Raw genomic sequence first — 20,311 nt, forward strand, 5'->3', positions numbered from 1 at the left:
GTAAAATAGTCCATGTGACTTCATTAGCTCAACTTCAGTTTTGTTAAGCTATAAGAATACTTTTTGTGTGCAAAGAAAACAAAAATAACGACTTTATTCAGCAATTCTTCTCCCCAAGTTACCGTCTTCCATTATTTTGGAGAGTACCATGACACATGCGCATGCTTTCTTCTGAACTTAAACAATGCTGATCAGGAGAAAGCATGAGCATGCATTGTGGTAGTAAAATGGTGAAAGACATTTCAGGACCTGGGAACATTTCAGCTGCGTTGCTGTTTATACAGGGTCAGAGAGCCCTCAGATTTCTCAAAAAAATCTTAATTTGTGTTCCGAAGATGAACGAAAGATTTATGGATTTGGAATGACATGAGGTTGAGTAATTAATGACAGAATTAAATTTTTTGGTGAACTATTTAAAGGGCCCATCGGAAGCTAAATTCACTTTTACATGTTGTTTGAACATGAATGTGTGTTGGCAATGTGTGTACACGTTCATCCTATAATGATAAAAATCCACCCAGTGATTTTTTTTTTCTTTTTCTTTTTATTATTATTATAATGATCATTTTCTCAGATCAGACTGTTCTAAAATGTGACATAGTTCTGTAAAAGCCCCTCCCACAACTATTAATTGACACTGGTGTTTTATCAAAGACCCACCCTGAATGAAATGTCATCAGTCCGATGCCAGAGCAGGTGTGAACAAGAATGTCGTTTGTATTCGGATGTAATAATGAACATACTGTAGCAGTTGTCATTTACTTCCAACATTTGAGCTGCTGAAGATGCAGTGGATTACTTTTTTTTTAAGGGAATGCACCCCCAATCTTACCTAATTGCGTCTATGTTCGAACGAATCATTCATTATTCAGATTCACCTACAGAAGAATTGAGTATAAGTTTTTTTGTTTGTTTGTTTTTTGTTTTTTTAGTCTTTGCAAATCACCTTTCCTAATAACATGCTAGTTAGCGAGTTCTGTAGCTAAATGCGGCTAAAGTTTACAGTCTCTCAGAGAAAGGCTCGTCAGCTCACTGAAGAGAGGGGCGGGGTGAGCAGAGCTCATTAGCATTTAAAGGGACATGCACCGAAATGGGTCAGTATGAACAGAGCTGTTTTTGACAATGTAGAAATGGTGTTGTTTTACACTACCATTGAGAAATTTTAACCAAAGTGTGTTATAGACTTTTCAATAAGACCCTAAAGCATTATATCAACTTGTGGAAAACGGACATCTGATGACTCCTTTAATGACCCACTAGCTGATTCTAACCATAACCCTACCTTCTTTGTGACAAATTAACTGATCTTAACCCCGCTTTCTTTATGACCCAATGGCTGTTCGTGGCCCCTATTAATTATTGACCAAATTGTTAATCCTAGCCTTGGTTTCTTTATGACCCAGTGGTACTGTAGATTTTAGCCCTGCCTTGTTAAAAGGTGTGTTTGACATCAGATGTGTGTAATTTTACTAATTGGTGAGATTTGCCACGTCCAGTTGGAGATACTCCAATACTCCAATGCTCCACACCATTTGCATACTTAATCACACTTGAAGTGGATTATTTCTCCAATAAAACAGAATTTTGAATTATACATTCAGGAACCAGTATAACTGTTAATTCAACACATTTATGTGCTGCTTAATGCAGGGTCTATATATATATATCAGTTTTAATTTTGAGATAGTGTAACATTAAGTTTACTGGTATAAAAACACTTTGTGAGTTGTGAGCATAAGCAAAACTGTAATGACCCACTGGTTGATCCAATGGTGCCTTCATGTGCTATCGGAATTGACGTAAATATGAGATTCCTAGTCAGAAATTGGACATATAAGGCATCTCTAAGGCCGTTCATGTCCAATTTCCGACTAGAATTCAGATACTGTAGCATGTGAAGGGAGCATTTGCTCTGCCTCACTACTCTTCTATTTGCTGCTTTGGTATAGTTTATCTACCACTGGATCAGCATTACCCATTGGACTTGCAATTCCACAACAACTCTCTTCAGCTGCCCTTTTGTACATTCCCATGCACTATGTGTCCCCTGAGCTATTGTACAAATTGACCAGTTGGAAGATGAAAGCAACACTCAGTTTATTTGCTTCAGGACTGGGAATAGCATCCCCAGTGCAATATCTTGAGTGCTGTGGACCCGACACTCTTATTTGTAATAAAGACTAATGAGTGTTTTTGTACGAGTCCATCTAAACAGACATTTCTCAGGTATTTAAAAAGGTTTATTAAAGTATTCACATGGGATACAGCATATTCACTTCACGTCTGGCACATTTTGATCTGGTCCAGGTTTGAACCGAGGGAATGGGCATAGCTCACCTCTTCTCTCTGCGATCTGTAGGTATCCTGTGGACAGGTAGTGCTCCATGTCCTGCTGAAAAGCCTCCTCAAAAAACTTTTGCCTGTCCTTAAGCTTTACCTGCGGCGGGACAGGATCTGCCTCCGGTACTCTCTGAGCATGCTCCAGTTCCAGCTCCGCTGTGATTGGAGGACAAAAAGAAAGGTGATAAGACAAACCTGTTAAAACTATCTGAAAATTAGGGCACCCATGCAAGACACTTCAATTCAGAGATGTAAACTAGCATTTCAAAAGCCTTGCATACAACAAACAACCATAAAAAAGAGTCATAAAAAGTGTCAAAGTCTGAGTATTCTCCAAGATATCGTTAAAGGACATAAAAACAAAGATTTCGATTAAAACTCTGCTCTGCACAGCTTGATCTGAATCGGCGTATTCACAGGTAAAAGGGCGTTCTCCTTGCAGGACATAACTAGCCCACATTTTCCTAAAACTGTCTGGAGAATGTCATCATTCACAGAATGATGAAGCTTGTCCTCATAATAGTTTCAATTTTTTTTTTTTTTTAATAAATTATTAAATAACTATTAAATTAAATTGTTTATATAATTATAAAGGTCTGCGGTGTTTCACTAAACTGCTGAGAGAATCCTCGTGCTCATTGGCTGCAGCCTCCGTAAATGCTAGTAGCATAATGTTGTTTGTAACACCAAGAGCTAAAATTGTGACCCCTGGACCACAAAACCAGTCACAACGGACAATTTTTGAAATTGAGATTTATACATCTGAAAGCTGAATAAATAAGCTTTGCATTGATGTATGTTTGTTAGAATAGGACAATATTTGGCTGAGATACAACTATTTGAAAATCTGGAATCTGAAGGTGCAAAAAAAAAAAAAAAAAAAAAATCGAAGTAGAGAAAATGGCCTTTAAAGTTTTCGAAATGAAGTCCTTGCATATTACTGCCAAGTAATTTGCCAAGTTGCTTTATTTGTATTGGACAGGTAAGAGAATGAATTAACTGTATAGACTGCTTTCTAAAGTGCACTAATATTTGTGTCATGCTGACCGCTGTGGTGTACATGAAGAACAATGATGCTAATACTAGCTAAAGAACTGCTGAATGCACATTTAATAGCAAATACTGCAATAACAGTAAATTAAAAAAATAATAATTATTTCAGTATGAGTCATCAATAAGAGAGACTTTAAATTGCCTGCTAAAAGATGTTTGTCAATTTAGCAGTGCACTATCATGCAGTAGAAAGCTAATTGACGTGTGTGTATTTGTGTATTGTGTTATTGTTATATTTAATTGCTTTTAACTTGATTTAAAAAATAATTAAATATGGCAATTTAGTGGTCAGTTTGTAGAGTGTTTATTTAAATATTTATTTTTGACTTTTAGCTTGATAATCATTATAGATGTGGTAGGCTACTTATAGTCCTGCAGACATACTGTAAGAATCAACCACATATCCAGTAATAACTATTGAATGTGCTTGTTTAGTGTTTGTGGGAAGATGAGGCTCTGTCTTTCCCTTATTTACCAGATTCCAGGAATTCCAGGTGTCTGCATACTGTATCTCTCTTATCCTGTCTAAATTTCTCATGTCCCGTTGTTTTCTGTCTATTTTACTGTCTGGTTTTGCTCTGCTGTGGGCTGAAGTGAATGTGGAAAGGTACGGCTCCTTTATTGGGCCATAGAGACCTGACTGTGAGTGTGTGTTGCATCAGTAACTTGATTGTGGATAAAAGTAAGTATGCTCATATTCATTTTAGGAGAAAGCACAGATAAAACATTAGGTGTGTGTGTGGTTTTGTTTGGTCTGTCTGTGGATTAATTAATGGCTGTGGTTGTCCTGAGGGAAGCAGCTCTGGTCTCTGGTCTTTCATCAAAGAGTTGTGCTCCAGTGCACGCATGTCTTCTCTTCATTTGCCATTTCATTTCACTCTTTGACCAAAGGCCCACTCACAGCACAGCACACACACACATACACACACACACACACACACACACACTCCTATACACTTTTGAATAGACGAATCTAACTTTCCTCTGTTTTGAAGTGTGGACGCACATTCTTAATCTATAACATCTATATACCTCATACAAAAGTAACCATTTAGCAAGTCTACAACATGATTAATGTTCCTTCTGTTTCCATTTTGTAATCATATATTCATTTTGTCACACTAATGCAAGTTATTATTATATAATGGCTCATTACAGTTAATTTAATGATGCTCTGTGCATATGCATGTGTGTTTGTGTGGATGTTGTTATGTGATTATGACTAAGAGCAATAGAAGGGTCTCTGCATGACAGCGTGGAATAGAGACATGCAATATTCTGTTCTCAGCCTGCCAGACTGATTTTGCTCCCAAAAGTGTCATCTTAGAGAATTTCCTCTAAGATATCACTGCTCAAAAAGACAGTTCAGCTTGTGTTAGAAGTTCTCCTTCAGACTGTTATTTCTCTTGATAGGAGCTTCAGTCTTTGCTGCTGCTGTCCAGATGCACTGACCTGAGACTGAACCTCCTCACTTTCTCAAAGAACTTTAAGAGTCTTTAAGAGGACTAGAGAGTTTTGAGTTAAGACATACAGTCTTCTAGAGGCCTAGAGAATACTGCAACTTTTATACAAAATACATTTCTAGTTTCAACATTATTTGTTCTTCCGACTGTCATATTTAAAAGAAAAAAGTATCAGCTGAATGCAAAGTGACCCACATTTTGGTTTTTGCTTTTTAGATTGAACAATTTACTCATGGAGTAACATTTAAATACTCATATCTCTGGAAAAGAACAATGTAGGCCTTAAAAAATGTTTGTTGAGATCCTAAATCCAAAATAGGATATTAAGATATATTTAATACTTATTGAGTTAATGTCATGCAAACTTTGAAAAAAATAATAATAATAATAATAATTAAAATAAAATAACTTGAGAAGTGCATTTTCCCTTTATTGAACTGTCACCATTATAATGCAACAAAGATTGCTGAAGTCCACAGATTTTTGTCATTATCATCATGGTTGCACTCTACAGCGATTTTTAAAATGTTATGGTTACAGTTATGGTTATAGTTCTCATTCTTGGTGTGAACTGGCCTTTAATCTTCCCCTGGAGAATCTGCAGAATTCAAGAGCTCTTGGATACTGTATAAAAACTCCCATCTGCTCACAGCCACAGTGTTCCCAACTTTGAAAACACAGGATATTTTTGTTGTTCCAGTTATAACTTCCACTTTGGAAGAACAATTTGGGCAAACAGAAAGCACGAAGGCAACATAAGGGGTCAGTTCATCCAAAATTAAAATGATCTCATGTTTTAATCAACCTCATGTTGTACCAAACCCATAGCTTTCTGTTTCTGTGGAACATAAACTCAAAAATTTAGCAATCTTTATGCTATAGTTTTGGGAGACATGCGATAGCTTTTGTGTGAGGAAGTGAATAAAATATATATAACAATTCTTCACATGTGTCCTAGCTCTGCTTTTGTTTCACTGACTCTAAGAGGAAAATAAATAGTGAATAACAACTTACATTTCAACAGGTTTCTCACACAAAAAAATATAATTTGGATTCAGTAGACTTTCATGTGGCTTTTTTACTTATGACCTAAATAACATACTTCAAAGGAATATACTTAAGTGTGAATTGAATGTAATGTTTTCAGATGTTTAACTGCCTGTTAATTGCAATTAGATTAAAATGCATTAATGTTAAATGCACTTGGCTAAACTTAAGAGTGCTTTTTGGCATGGTTAAGTAGTATTTAATTACATATGTATATTCTATTAAAAATAGGTTTAAAGTGTAATGCTGAATGTAGTGTACCATCAAGCATCTATGGAAAAATAAATCCTTCAATGTTATTTGTATTGAAACTTGTATGTCATGTATTTGTAATTAGACATTTATAATGCAGTTGCAATTTAGTACATAATATATTAAATGTAATATCAAATAACACACTACATTTAAAATTATAACTAAGTACTTTACATAAGTCTACTTTAAAGCATGACAAGACTATTAAAACTACAATATAAATGTGCATTTAAATAAAACTTGATTTATACTTTTACTTCTTTTTAATGATTACAAAGTGCTCTTTTTAAAAGTCTTTAAGTGAATTAAGAAGCAGTCATGAACATGTACTCTCTTTAAGTACACTTAATGACCTTTTATTTCATTAATATATTATCTGCAAGTACGGTTTAAAAAATATAAAATTTGAAGTACACTCCAAGTGCACATTCAGTGCAATTAAGCACACTTGTTTTTCACAGGGGCTGTGAATGCTTAACTGTTCCGAAGGCAATGTTTAATTTTCTGCAAAGCCAAACAAACTGTTCACCGGTGCCAGAGTTCCCAGGATGCTCTTGTGTGTTTAGTCCTTATCTGAGGTCATGACGTATTTACTCATTGATTGTGCCCAGACATTTGTATTCCTCTTTTCCATATGAAAAGAAGAATTTTGGTAAAAGTCCTAGAGGTGAGACGCAGGCACAAGAGAGCAGGTGGTGACCTGAAGAGCGTAATGAGATGATCCCCAGAGATAGAGAGTGAAAGGAGGCTTAATAGTCATCATTCTGATGGCAGTCATCTGGCTGTGTGATTTAATGCCGATTAATTGGATCTACTTATTGACTGCGTCATTCCTCAGTGAGCGCATGAATGATTGCCCACAGAATACCCCTACACACACTCCATCTATCTTGGTTTGTGTTCTTGTAATGGCTTCATTTGTGAGTAATTGCAATGACAGATTGTAGGGCCGTAGAAACAACAGAGACGCGTGCTGCGAGTGGAGTGAGCACTATTGAGTGGAAGACGATGTGCTTGGTATGCCATATGGGCTGTTGTAAAGACTCATTCACACCAGCAGTAGTTCACATCTCTGTCTTTGTGTGGAGACACCTGCGTCTCATACTGTGCCGTGCTCCATCTAATTTGGCCTCATTCAGAGCTCCGTAACATCTTGTCATGAGATTGCAAGCTATTTTGTACGCTACGTGAGGGGTTTTAAGTGTAAAGTGGTTAGGATTGACACTAAGGCAGGGTGAGAGGGAAAGCGTGGCTGTTCACGAGAGAGATTAAAGCAGCACACCTACTATGAAGGATCAGACTGCTAACTATGATAATGACATTTTAATTGCAAATGAATACAACTATACGAGGGTTAGTTTTTGGCCTGATACTGCAAAATGTAATGTAATTCATAATACAATGCAAAACCAGGGATGGTTATAGGCTGCAGATATTTAAAAGTGACAAATGTGACTGCATAATAGATAGATTAAAAATTGTTATTATTATTATTTCTTTGATTGCATTAAGTCAATAATGGCCTGGTAATACATTTGTCCTGATATCATAATGAAGAAAACCTTAAGTTGTTTGGCATAATACTCAATTTCATAGAAACAATGCTTCACTGCTTACTGATAATTGAAATGTTTGTCCACCAAATCAAAACAATGTGGTGCAACTAAGAGAAAGAAAAAAAGGGGGGGGGGGGGGACTTTGAGACCCTCAATATGTCCCTTAAGTCAATATGTCTCTTAAAATATCTAATAATTTTACTTTATGACAAAGCAAGGTTAGTTCAGGTTAGTGCTGAGCGATGTGACCAGAATCTTATCATGATGTGAGTAATTTTATTTCACAGTAATGATATCTCGATATGGTAATTTTTGCTTTAAATATATATATATTTTTTTTTATACCAAATTTTTTGAAATTTCATAATTCTTTTCACCAATGTCAAAATCACAAAATCTAAAACTAGCCTAAATAATATAAAAAAAATAAATAAAATAAAAACTCACTGAAGACAAGTAAACAGTCAGCGATTAATTAAGAGTAAAGTAATCAAATGTATAAAAAACCTGCATATTCTTCACTGTGTAAATTAAATCTACTTCTTCATATTAAAGTTACAAAAGTAATTTAGTCAAGCAGTGCGAGATTTTCGCTCTTTTGTTATTTGATTAACATGAATGACAGACAGCAGGAATATTAGACTGCTGTCACTTTAAGAGCTGCCCGGATCCACTATACTGTTACACTTGTTTCTGAGCTGTTTTCTTTCACTTTATTACAGTTTCAACCTTAATTACAGTGTTTACAAGGATACTTGCAAAGACGGGCATTTTGACAAATACAAGTGTGTGTATTTAACCATTAAAAGCCTATAAAGCAGCAAAAATAACTCTGTTCAATACTTACACACCATGAGCACTTCACGTGCACGCCTCCCTCTCAAAGTACTCAGAAAAAAGTCTCCAAAAATTTGCAAAATTAGTTCTCTTTCACTGCTGATTGCATTTCAGTGGCTTAAAATCACATTTTTAAACCGCAATGCTTAAAAATGCATGCCAGCAATTAGTTTTCGTGACCACGTAGCACAGCAACATCACGTGAGTATGTAGCTGCAATAGAGATGATAGCCCAAAATCTCTACCATTTGACAAATTTTTGCCAGTTAATCATGTCTACTGATATATCGCCCACCCCTCGGTCACTGAGTTCAGCTTGTAAAATGTAATGTGGTACAATGCAAAAACTAAGTGAAAAATCATTAATTAAATTGAGAAATTAATAAATGTAATTAAATAATTATTTAAATCACACCATCACAGTAATGCGAAATGTTTGTTGTCTGTACATTGTGTTGTGTTTATGTTCATAGGGACCAAATTGTGTATGTTTTTGTCCTATAGTGACCTTTCATGCTCCATTTTGATTTATTTTCTTAACTTAATGGTGTGAATGACACTAACTGATTGCAAATGGATGTCAGAATAAACGATTAAAAATAATAAGACAAAAGCTGATTTTATTTGCTCATGTAAAGGTGCTCAGTGTGTTAAACTGGAGTTCACTGCCAGTGTTAGTCTTGTCATTCCTAATGGTTCCAAACAGAGACAGAAGATGTTTAATAAATGAAGGCTATGCAGAGAGAGTTTGATTGAAGTGCTCTCAGGAGAACTGCAGCACGGTACTGATTTCCTGTCTGCGTCTGCCCAGTATGCACGCATATCGTGATTGGATTCTTTCACACATCAATAAACCACATTTCATTTGGAGTCAGCAGTGAATCTCACTGGCCTAATTTTTTCCTCTCTCACAGCGAGAGAGGGAGATCTTCACTAGTGAGAGGCCTACAGAACTTCATGGTTTATTGGACACAGACACACATGGAAGGAAGTCCACAGGCTGCATTCTCTCTTCTTGCCATTGTTCATTTATCCTGATGAGTCTGCTGTTGTGTTCCAGCATTCCTGTATGCCAGAACCTCCTAGCAGACTGAGTCACACTGCTCCTGTCTGGACTGCTCTCTATCTAGTGATGAGAAACAGGTCATTTTAATTCACCCAAGAAACCACAGCATGTGTTTGGACCTCCCGTAAAGAACAAAAAAACACAATAACTGTACACTAATGGCGCTTTTCCACTGTATGGTACGGCTCGGTATGGTTCACTTTTGGGGGGTTTTCCACTGGGTAGATTACCTGGTACTACTTTTAGTACTACCACCTCGGTTGAGGTTCCAAGTGAACCGTACCGTTACCAAAACGTGACGCGTAAACTCTGCTGATCACGGATTGGTCGGAGAGAATCGTCACCTGCATCACTGAATTTTCGACACAAACACAACGGAACTGCTAGATTTAAATCAGCACAGCCATCTAAGAATCGAACGCAACCTTTTTTAACAACCAAAAAGTGGCTGATTCCTTGTCTGTTGAGGAAGTACAGACGTTGCTCTTGTTGATAGCAGAGGAGCAGATCCAGCGAGAGCTTGATGGGGTGACGTGGAATGAAAAAAATTTTCAGGAGTCATGGCAGTGCAACTATAGCGACATGTGAATGATAGTGATGGGACAATTGATACCACAGCTCAGATGCTCTGACGCAGTTTTCAAACCACTATTGTATCACACACTGTGCCACTGACACCACATGATTGATGATGCCACATTAATGATTACGTTTGAAGCTTCGAACATCATGCAGTATCGGAAGGTCAGAACAGCTGGTTTGAAAAAACTGGCGCTTCACGATCCCACCTGATGATCACAATTATGAATTATGATCACATGTTTGTGTATTTTATATTATTGATCGATATGTGAATCCGTTGACCAAGCTATACATGACATGAGTTGTGGTCTCATTGGCACAAATTAATTTAGATTATATTAGATATTGTATTGATCCCAGATTGATTTCACTCTTGAATGTCACAGACTTCCGAAGCTTTGTTTGGTCCCATGTTTTTTCAAACCATCCTCTGCTCTGCGATGATTTGTCAGAAATGGTGGAGAAAACAAAGTCCGACCACCATGTCGCCAATGCACACTGTGTTAAAAGCTTTGAGTAATGAACCATTTTTTGGCATAATTTCATGAAAGCCTCAAACGCTTCAGAAAGCCTCGGTTTCCCATTACTAGTGAATAATCCCACCCACTCTAAAGCGATACTAACTGCAGTGAAAACGCAAACCGAGTCCAGCCGAGCCGTGTCTTAAGCCCCGTTCACACTACAAGCGACACGCAACAGCAAAGCGACACAATGCCATTCATTTCAGTGGAGGGCTGGCGATTTCCGGCGACACGAGCGACATGAGCAACTGCGGCCATTGTCAACCGGATGAGGCGTGTCCAGCAACACGGCAAAGTTCAGAATCCTTCAACTTAATGCAAATGAAGAGTGACTCTCGGGAGCAACAGCCAACAGGAAAGAAGACGGTAGAGTTCATGTGATCATTCTCCTCTCAGCCGTAGATAAAAATACGCAATGGAAGAAAGTAGGCTCTGTTTCTCATTCATTTTGTTTGTATGTACGGATTTAATTTAGATTTAGATTATATTTAGTCTTTTGCCTCCAAAATGTTTGTACTTAGCGGCAAGAAATCTGATTTGTTGTCAAGGCAACTAGTATTTTTTTTATTTATCTTTCTATCTTATTTGTATCTTAGTTTTAAATTCTGTAAAGCACTGTGGTCAGCTTCTGTTGTGTTTATTTGTGCTATATAAATAAATGAAATGAAATATTGAGAACGCCCACTAGCATCCTCATCGCCAGCCCCTGGCGACATGCAGTGACAAAAAGTCACTGCTAGTTTGAACGGGCATTTCCACTATCTCCTACGAACGATAAGCAACAGACCGGAAGTCATTCATTTCGAATGGAGAGTAGTGCAGGAGCTGCCCGGAGTTCCGATCATATGCATTTGTGGAAAATTCGGATCCGATTTGAGCTTCAGATGTGTTAAAATATTTGAACTTCTGCAGCTAGACCGTATGCGACCAGCCAACCGGATGCAATGTATTCTATTAAAAACTATGAGCGTAAGGTTAGAATTACCAATATTTTGTTCACTTAAACGTTATTCTTTAAACACTATTTCTGTAAAATGGTGCTTTAGAATAATTATGGCATAAATAATTATTTTATAATTATTAAATCATTATTTACATTGATTAGGCCCATAAAATCTACTACAGGTGCATCTCAATAAATTAGAATGTTGTGGAAAAGTTCATTTCAGTAATTCAACTCAAATTGTGAAACTCGAGTATTAAATAAATTCAATGCACACGGACTGAAGTAGTTTAAGTCTTTGGTTCTTTTAATTGTGATTATTTTGGCTCACATTTGACAAAAACCCACCAATTCATCTCAAACAAATTAGAATATGTTGACATGCCATTTAGCTAATCAAAAAACCTGCAAAGGTTTCCTGAGCCTTCAAAATGGTCTCTCAGTTTGGTTCACTAAGCTACACAATCATGGGGAATTACATTCATTGACAAAGAAGCTGGCTGTTCACAGAGTGCTGTATCCAAGCATGTTAATAGAAAGTTGAGTGGAAGGAAAAAGTGTGGAAGAAAAAGATGCACAGCGAACCGAGAGAACCGCAGCCTTATGAGGATTGTCAAGCAAAATCGATTCAAGAGTTTGAGTGAACTTCACAAGGAATGGACTGAGGCTGGGGTCAGGCATCAAGAGCCACCACACACAGACATGTCAAGGAATTTTGCAGGTTTATTGACAGTATTACAGTTGCATCTATCTATCTATCTAGCCACAACTGAGTTATACTGATTCTGAGCATGCGTGAGGAGTGAGACACGGCATGAACGCCAAGCTCTGAGAAAAAGTTTGAAAAAGTCTGAAAGTGACTAAAATAGAAAGATTCGGATACGGGGAGACAAGGCTTCAGTTCTTCCCTGATCTAACGTCAGATATGGCCAAGCGGAGGGCAAAATTCGGCGAAATTAGGGAAAAACTCAGAGCTGCTGGTGTAAAACATGGAATTATTCATCCAGCCACTTTAATTATTACCCATGGAAGTGAGACGCGGAAATTCACGGATCACCAGAAGGCGGAAGCTTACTGGGAAGCTGTGGACAAACATCCGAAACTGAACTAAACCGTAAGAGGTCTATGGGTTATAATAGTTTCATAAAGTCACACAGAAACACGGGACTTTGAATAGTTGGAGATGATGTTAAGCATATTACATTTACTGAGACTTTATGTTGGTTGTGTTTGTGTGTTTGTGTGTGTGTGGGGTGGGAGGGAAAGGGTTAGGGGGGGAGTGTCTGTGTTATGTGTTGATGAGATTTTGTGTAGAAGACGGCTCTATTTTTGATGTAATGTTATGTTGGTTAACTGTTAGCCTACTGATGTAGGATGCATGGTCCCATTTTATCACAAAAGGGATTGAGGTTGGGTCATTTGAATATTTGTAGTTTACGTAATAAAGTTGTTGATGTCACTGAGATTCTGACTGAATATAAATTACATATGCTTGCAATATCAGAAACACACCTGAATTCAGCAATAAATAGTGATGTATTGAAAATAGAAGGTTATAATTTGTTCAGACTGGATAGGGGTGCAATTAAGGGAGGTGGAGTAGCTGTTTATTGTCAAGAGCATATACCAGTTAGAATCAGAAGTGATCTAGGATGTGAAGAGGTGGAAGTTTTATGGCTGGAAATAAAACTTCTTTATATAAAATCAATATTGATGGGATGTTGCTATAGACCCCCAAGTGCAACCTCAATGTACTTGGATAATATATGTAAAGTACTGGACAAAGTATGTGATACAAATTTTGAGGTGTATTTTTTAGGAGACTTTAATATAGACTGGAGTGTGAGAGACTGTCCACTTAAGGCGAGATTACTTTCTCTAGCGAATACATGTAATTTATCACAAGTAATCAAGAAGCCTACTAGAATATGTAGAAGAGGGGATGGGGTTATATCTGCAACTTGTATTGATTAGATATTTACAAATGTTTCTGAGCTGTGTTCCAGTGTAGCTTCCATTCCAGTAGGCTGTAGTGACCACAACCTTATTGTTATTGGGAGAAAAACAAAAATACCAAAAAGGGGTCAGAAGATTGTTTTCAAGAGAGTTTTCAAAAACTTTAATGAAAACAATTATTGTAATGAAGTAAGAGAGGTGGACTGGTCTGAAGTTCTATGAAAAGAAGATCCGGATCTTGCTCTGGGTGAGTTTGACAATGTATTACTCCCCATTTGTAAATAAATTTGCACCAATCAGGAAGTTTAATGTGTGGAATTTTTTTTTCTCCTTGGTTAGATCAGGAATTAAAAAACATATATGATTGAGAGGGATAGAGCTAAGGCAGATGCTGTAAAATCAGGTAGTGAAAGGGAATGGGGTAAATATCATAAATTAAGAAACTTTGTTACAATGTTGAATAAAGCCAAAAAGAAAAAGTATTATTATAATAGAATTAGTAGTAATAATATTGACACTAAGACAATTTGGAAGGTTCTTAATCAGCTTATGGGTAAAAGTGGTAGATTGACACCATCTTTTTTAGAGGCCGAGGGCAATTTTATCACTAAACCAAGTGAAATTGCTAATTATCTGAGTGGTTATTTTAGTGATAAAATTCAGAAATTAAATAATGGTATGAAGACAAATGATAACTATGTAGAGTACTCATCTAAACTTATTACCAAAAAGCTGATGATGAATAAATCTTGTAGTTTTCATTTTGAAAAAGTTACGGTGTCTACAGTACAAAATTTAATAAGATCAAGCAAGGATAAACCAGCAGGGATTGATAATTTGGATGTTAGATTGCTTAAACCTGTAGCAGATGTTTTGGCCCTACCTATCTCTCATATTATTAATTCAAGTTTGGAGAAATCAGTCTGCCCAGCTCAGTGGAAGATTGCAAAAATTATCCCACTGCCTAAAAATCATAAAGAGAATTTTTCAGAGAAGAATAGTAGGCCGATAAGTATATTACCCACCCTAAGTAAAATCATGGAAAGAATAGTATATGAGCAAATTCAAAACTATTTTTGTATAAATGACTTGAACACAGCTCATCAAACATGCCTATAGGAAGGGATATTCTACAGCTACAGCGTTAACACAAAATGACTGATGAATGGCTGAAAGAAATCGATGCAGGAAAGATAGTGGGCTCTGTTTTACTAGATTTCAGTGCCGCTTTTGATATTCTTGACCATAAATTGTTAATTAAGAAATTGCACTGCTATGGTTTTGACAGGGATTCTATTGCATGGATCAATAGTTATCTTACCAATAGAAAATATTGTGTATATTTCAATGGAGGTTTCTCAGAAATGAGGGTTATGAGCTGTGGAGTGCCACAGGGGAGTTGTTTGGGGCCACTTTTATTTTCAATATTTACTAATGATTTACCTTTAGTTTTAAACAATGCTTCCATTGCTATGTACGCAGATGATTCTACCATATATTCATCATCGTTCACGTCAAGAGAGCTTGAAGAGACTCTAAATGAAGAGCTAGTGCATATTAGGAGATGGGTTAATATAAATAAATTGGTACTTAATATAGAAAAAACAAAATGTAGTGTATTATGTTCTAAAAGGGTAGGGAGAGTAGAGCCAAGACTGCAATTAAAACTAGATGACATAGAAATAGAACAGGTTACAGAGGTAAAGTTACTTGGTGTATTGATTGATAGCCGTATGTCCTGGACAAAACAGATTGATGAAATGTTGAAGAAAATGGGGAGAGCGATGGCTGCAATTAGATATTGTAAAATATATTTACCAAGACATTTGATTAAACAATTAATGGAAGCTTTGGTTCTCTCTCAGCTAGATTACTGTACAGTCATATGGTCCAATACATCAGAATGTAATCTCAATCGATTACAAGTGGCTCAAAATAAAGCTGCCCGTATAGTGCTTAATTGTTCATATAGAACTAGAGTTTGTGATATGTTGACTATGTTAAACTGGTTACCAGTTAAAAGTAGGTTATATTATTCTCTTCTTGGTTTTTGCAAGAAAGGTTATAACAACAAGGACTCCTGTTATTTTAATTTAAGAATTTTAAGTTTTCTCAGGATGGACACGAATATGTCACACGTCAGTCATCAGTAGGAAGATTTCTCCTGCCTGTGTTTATAGAACAGGTGCCGGACAGAGAACATTACACTATAGGGCCATGGTAGCATGGAATTCCTTACCTAGTTTTTTGGTTAATGAAGCTAGTAAGATGGTCTTTAAAATTAAATTGAAATTGTATTTATTTACACAAGTTTTTATATGATTTTTTTTAACTTCTGTTTTTGTTAAAAAGGTGTTATACAAGTAAAAGTTTTTTCACCCTATAAGTATACATGGGTTCTTAGTTCATGAGTTTGATTTAAATTTTTACCAACTTAAATCAAGGAATATTTTCAGTTCATCTTCTACTAAATGTCTTTGTTTATGGTTGTATGTTGTATGAATGTATGCTTATTTTGTAAAAATTGATATGTAATAGTGATTTTGACCACAGGAAGAACAGCACTCATATGTATATGAGATAGCTGATTGTTGGATCAATAAATAAACAAATCTATTGTTTTATCGTTCTGACATAATATATATATATATATATATATATATATATATATATATATATATATATATATATATATATATATATATATATATATATATATATATATATATATATATATTTATCCTGCTATCGTTCTATCTATAATTTCATAATTTTGTCAATCATTCTATTTTTATTGAGGTTCAGTTTGTTAACAACAAAGGCATGTATTAAGTATCACAAACTAAAAATAAAACAATGTTTACTGCATTTATTAATTCAGTTTAATATCAATTAATAAATGTATTGCTAGTTGTCGATTGCTAGTTCAGTCATAGTATATAATTAATGCGGCCAGTCAATCAGTAAATTCTCATCAGGCAATCAATCAATCAAACCTTTAATCAGCCTGAATCTGATTGATTATATTACTCGGCAACCAAGTGCACTTGTCATCTTTTATGCTTTAGTAGGCATAAAAACCTGCATGTTAAAATCATCTTATGACATCTTAACTAACTCTCAGAAAAAAGAAAAAAACTTCACATCCCACCCCAGTCAGGGGTATAAAAATTTAACAGCCCAGAGCTTCGATCAGCGTTATTTGATGTGCCATTCTGAGAGAATGCATTATCCATGCTGAACAGCTGTAAACGCCTCCACCCAGGATCAAAGGACTGCCTCAGACTATTATTTCACTTTTCTGTCAGAGAGATACGAGCTGTGAGCATGTTGTGTCTTAATGTGTAATGGACCCATGATGCCCGCCCCAAAGCCAGCGGGTATCAAGCTGCTTGGGAGGAACAGGAAGAGAACAAAACAAATCCTTTTGCTTACATTTAGGATGACAGCTTTTCTTCCCTACTGGCTGTTACACTTCTCATCAGTAGGCCTCCTACTGTAAGCGTTGCTTTCACACTACCAAGTGATAAGAAAACAACCATTAGAGGAATATTTGGGGTTCAGTACAACTTAAGCTCAATCGAGAGCATTTGGGGCACAAAAAAATTATAATTTACACTTGTCCGTCCTTTTCTTTGAAAGCTTTGAGGTTATGGTGAAGTGCTTACAGTACAATAGATGTAAATGGGAGCAATTTTAGGAGGATTTAAAAGCAGAAATGTGAATCCGTTGTAATAAAAAAAGAAGTACACTTTATCATACTTTTAAAGGCTGGGACACACCAAACCGACGGTCAGCCATTCGGCCGATGTTGGGCCGTCGCAGAGTTTCTGTCAGGCTAGTTGTTTTTGGGGGTGTTCCACACATTGGTGGCAGATCTAGCATGCTGAATCTGCATCAGGGCCATTGAGTGAGATTTCTGACTGGATGTTCAGTTTAACAAACAAGTGCATGGGAATTAATTGATATTCAAAATAGTAATCTGTGACATTGTCATGATTACAAATTTACATTAGTGTTTTCCCATGCTCAATTAATGTTAACATGCATATTGTTTATGTCCTGTGGCTAAACTGTCTATTTAACATTCACTTCTGTTTTCTATCTGCCCCATTCACTTCCATTTTTTAAGTTCCTCACTGTAACCCAGATTTTTGCATTTTTTGAAGAAAAGGAAGAATGAGTCTAAATACATTTTTCTGTGATGATCAACATTATCCCAAGTGCTCTCAATTGAGCTTAACTTGTTTCAAACCTGGAATACTGATTTAAGGTCCTTTCACATAATTCCCTAATGTCTTGAGCTACAGCAGCACTCAGTATTCAAGCAGTTTCAACTCTGACCCCATTTACTGTGGACCTTTGGAAGCACAGCCAGTGATTACAAGACAAATCAAATTATGTATCATTAAGTAGATTATACCAAAGCAAAAAAAAAAAAAAAAAAAAAATTAAACCAAATGCAAGACTGTTCCAGTAAGTAAAAGGACACATTGTTCACTACAAATTGAATTGAAATCTCCATAAATACTAATTGACTTGTAAACAGCATTAAGCTGTAGCAGGTCCTGCAGGTGCACCTGTTGCCATGACTTTAGATGATGTTTTTCTTTCACCTGCTTTCAAGGCTGTTGAAGAGTATTCTGTAGGTTTGAGTGGGAGAGAGGCGCAGACAATGACACTGCATGATGTTCAACAGGTAACCAAGCAACGAGCAAACAACAAAACACAGCATCCATGAGCTGCCCCTGCACTAGCCCACTTCATCATATCCTCATGAGCTCATTACAACGGCACTGCATCTCTGCTGCACACCAACGACTGGACGCTCACATGAAGATCTCTGACTTGTGCTTTGAGCAGCTTTAGCTGGCTTCTCTTGAACAGAGTAACATGTAGTAGTGGGTGTTTAATGTCTTGGAAAGGGTGCAGTTATCTTAGAAAGCGTGTGGGAATTTGCTGAAAATGTACTCACCCTCAGGCCATCCAAGATGTACATGAGTTTGTTTCTTCATAGTAACAGATTTGGAGAAATTTAGCATTATGTCACTTGCTCACTAATGGATCCTCTGCAGTGAATGGGTGCCGTCAGAATGAGTCCTCTATCCATAATATTGCTTTCTCCAGTAAAAAAAAAAAAAAAAAAAAAATATTGATATTAGGTTTGATATTTTGTCTAGAAGAAATGGTTTCAATTTAAAACACCCTGATGGATTTGTTTCTTACAAACATGCAGCTTTTCAGTTCACACGATATTAATTGGTGGACTGAAGTGGTGTGGATTACTTGTGGATTAATGTGGTGTTTGGACTCTCATTCTGACGGCACCCATTCACTACAGAGGATCCATTGGTGAGTAAGTGGCTTAATGCTAAATTTCTCCAAATCTGTTCTGATGAAGAAACAAACTCATCTACAACCCGGATGGCCTGAGGGTGAGTGCATTTTCAGCAAATATTCATTTTTGTGTGAACTATTCCTTTAAGCTTTATATACTGTAATGTTTACTACTGAAAATTAATATAAAGCACAAAAGTACTACCGAATCATTTGATATGTTTTCATAAATGAAAGGGATTCCCTGAAAAGCATTGATTAGATGTGTTATATGAGTCACACCGACACCCATCAGATGTGAGCAGCTAAGCCTGCTGCTCAGTGAAAACCCAATGGCATCAGAGTTTTATATTCCAATAATGACATTCAGCTGTCAGTCAATCATGTGCATTAGTGACAGCCAGCAGAGCTCATAATCCTCCTCCCACATCCACATGGGAAAAATCAGAGGTGTCAGCTCTGGGCAGACAAATATGATTAGACAGTACCAACTGAACGGCAGGGTGGTTTCCTTAATACATGCCAACGAAGTATGTGAGCAGTAGAGAATTCTATGTGTAGTGCACTAACCAAATGTATTCCCGTATACATGATGTTGCACAAAAGCTTCACTTATCTATTATGCTTACAGGTGTGGAAAAATTGTTTCTCGGAAATATTATGAATTTTATTATATGCTGAGAATATAAGTGAACGAACAAGATAATAAACAAAATGATGTTGGTTTATTACAAACACCTGAGACTTTCATTAGCAGTGTGAATTATTTCTTTAATATGGTCGGCTCCTTTCTCTGAATTTATTCCCCCAGTGTTGACAATTTCAGCACAACACTGCTGTGAAAAGTAGAGACATAGTAGTTTTAATAATTCTCTTTTTGTCTTGCAATTTTTGTGAATCTGTTCATTAAAGGCAACTCTCTCTGGTACAGAGCATAACAGTCAGCTTCTGGGAGTAAAATCCCATTAAAGTTCTTCATATTGAAAAGAAAAAAGTTTAAAGTAGGCAAACTTCATTACCCATAAATACTTTAAATATCTTGTGGGATATAGGTAATTCATATGAGATATATATTTAATTCAATTTAATTCAAAATTGCTTTATTGGCATGACTGTAAATAATACAATATTGCCAAAGCTTAGTATACATGTACAAAAATATAAAAAAATATATAATAACAATAATAATAATTAAATGAACATCACAGTAATAGAATGGAATATAATAACATCTTAGAAATATTAAACTGTAACAAATTATAATGTGTGAACATTTGATACCACAGTCTTTCACTTACATAGAAACACACATACTTAGGATCACTGTGGTGAGACACAATACACACATTCACCTG

The 20,311-nt window shown here is 36.2% G+C and overlaps 2 protein-coding genes across 3 annotated transcripts in view; one reads left to right on the top strand and one right to left on the bottom strand.

Annotated features, from left to right (window-relative positions):
- The window catches only part of LOC109085447 (atrial natriuretic peptide receptor 1-like), a 1,054,061-nt gene that overhangs the window by 824,593 nt on the left and 209,157 nt on the right, over window positions 1–20,311 (top strand). The window lies entirely within an intron of this gene.
- Window positions 1–20,311, bottom strand: part of LOC109112149 (dysbindin-like) — a 42,997-nt gene that overhangs the window by 2,413 nt on the left and 20,273 nt on the right. For both annotated transcript variants that reach the window (XM_042744775.1, XM_042744776.1), the window contains exon 2: window positions 2,338–2,496. In XM_042744775.1, the coding sequence (XP_042600709.1) occupies window positions 2,338–2,496 (159 nt within the window). The remainder of the gene's footprint in view (window positions 1–2,337; window positions 2,497–20,311) is intronic.

The sequence above is a fragment of the Cyprinus carpio genome, chromosome B19, assembly GCF_018340385.1.
Source record: "Cyprinus carpio isolate SPL01 chromosome B19, ASM1834038v1, whole genome shotgun sequence".
NCBI lineage: Eukaryota > Metazoa > Chordata > Actinopteri > Cypriniformes > Cyprinidae > Cyprinus > Cyprinus carpio.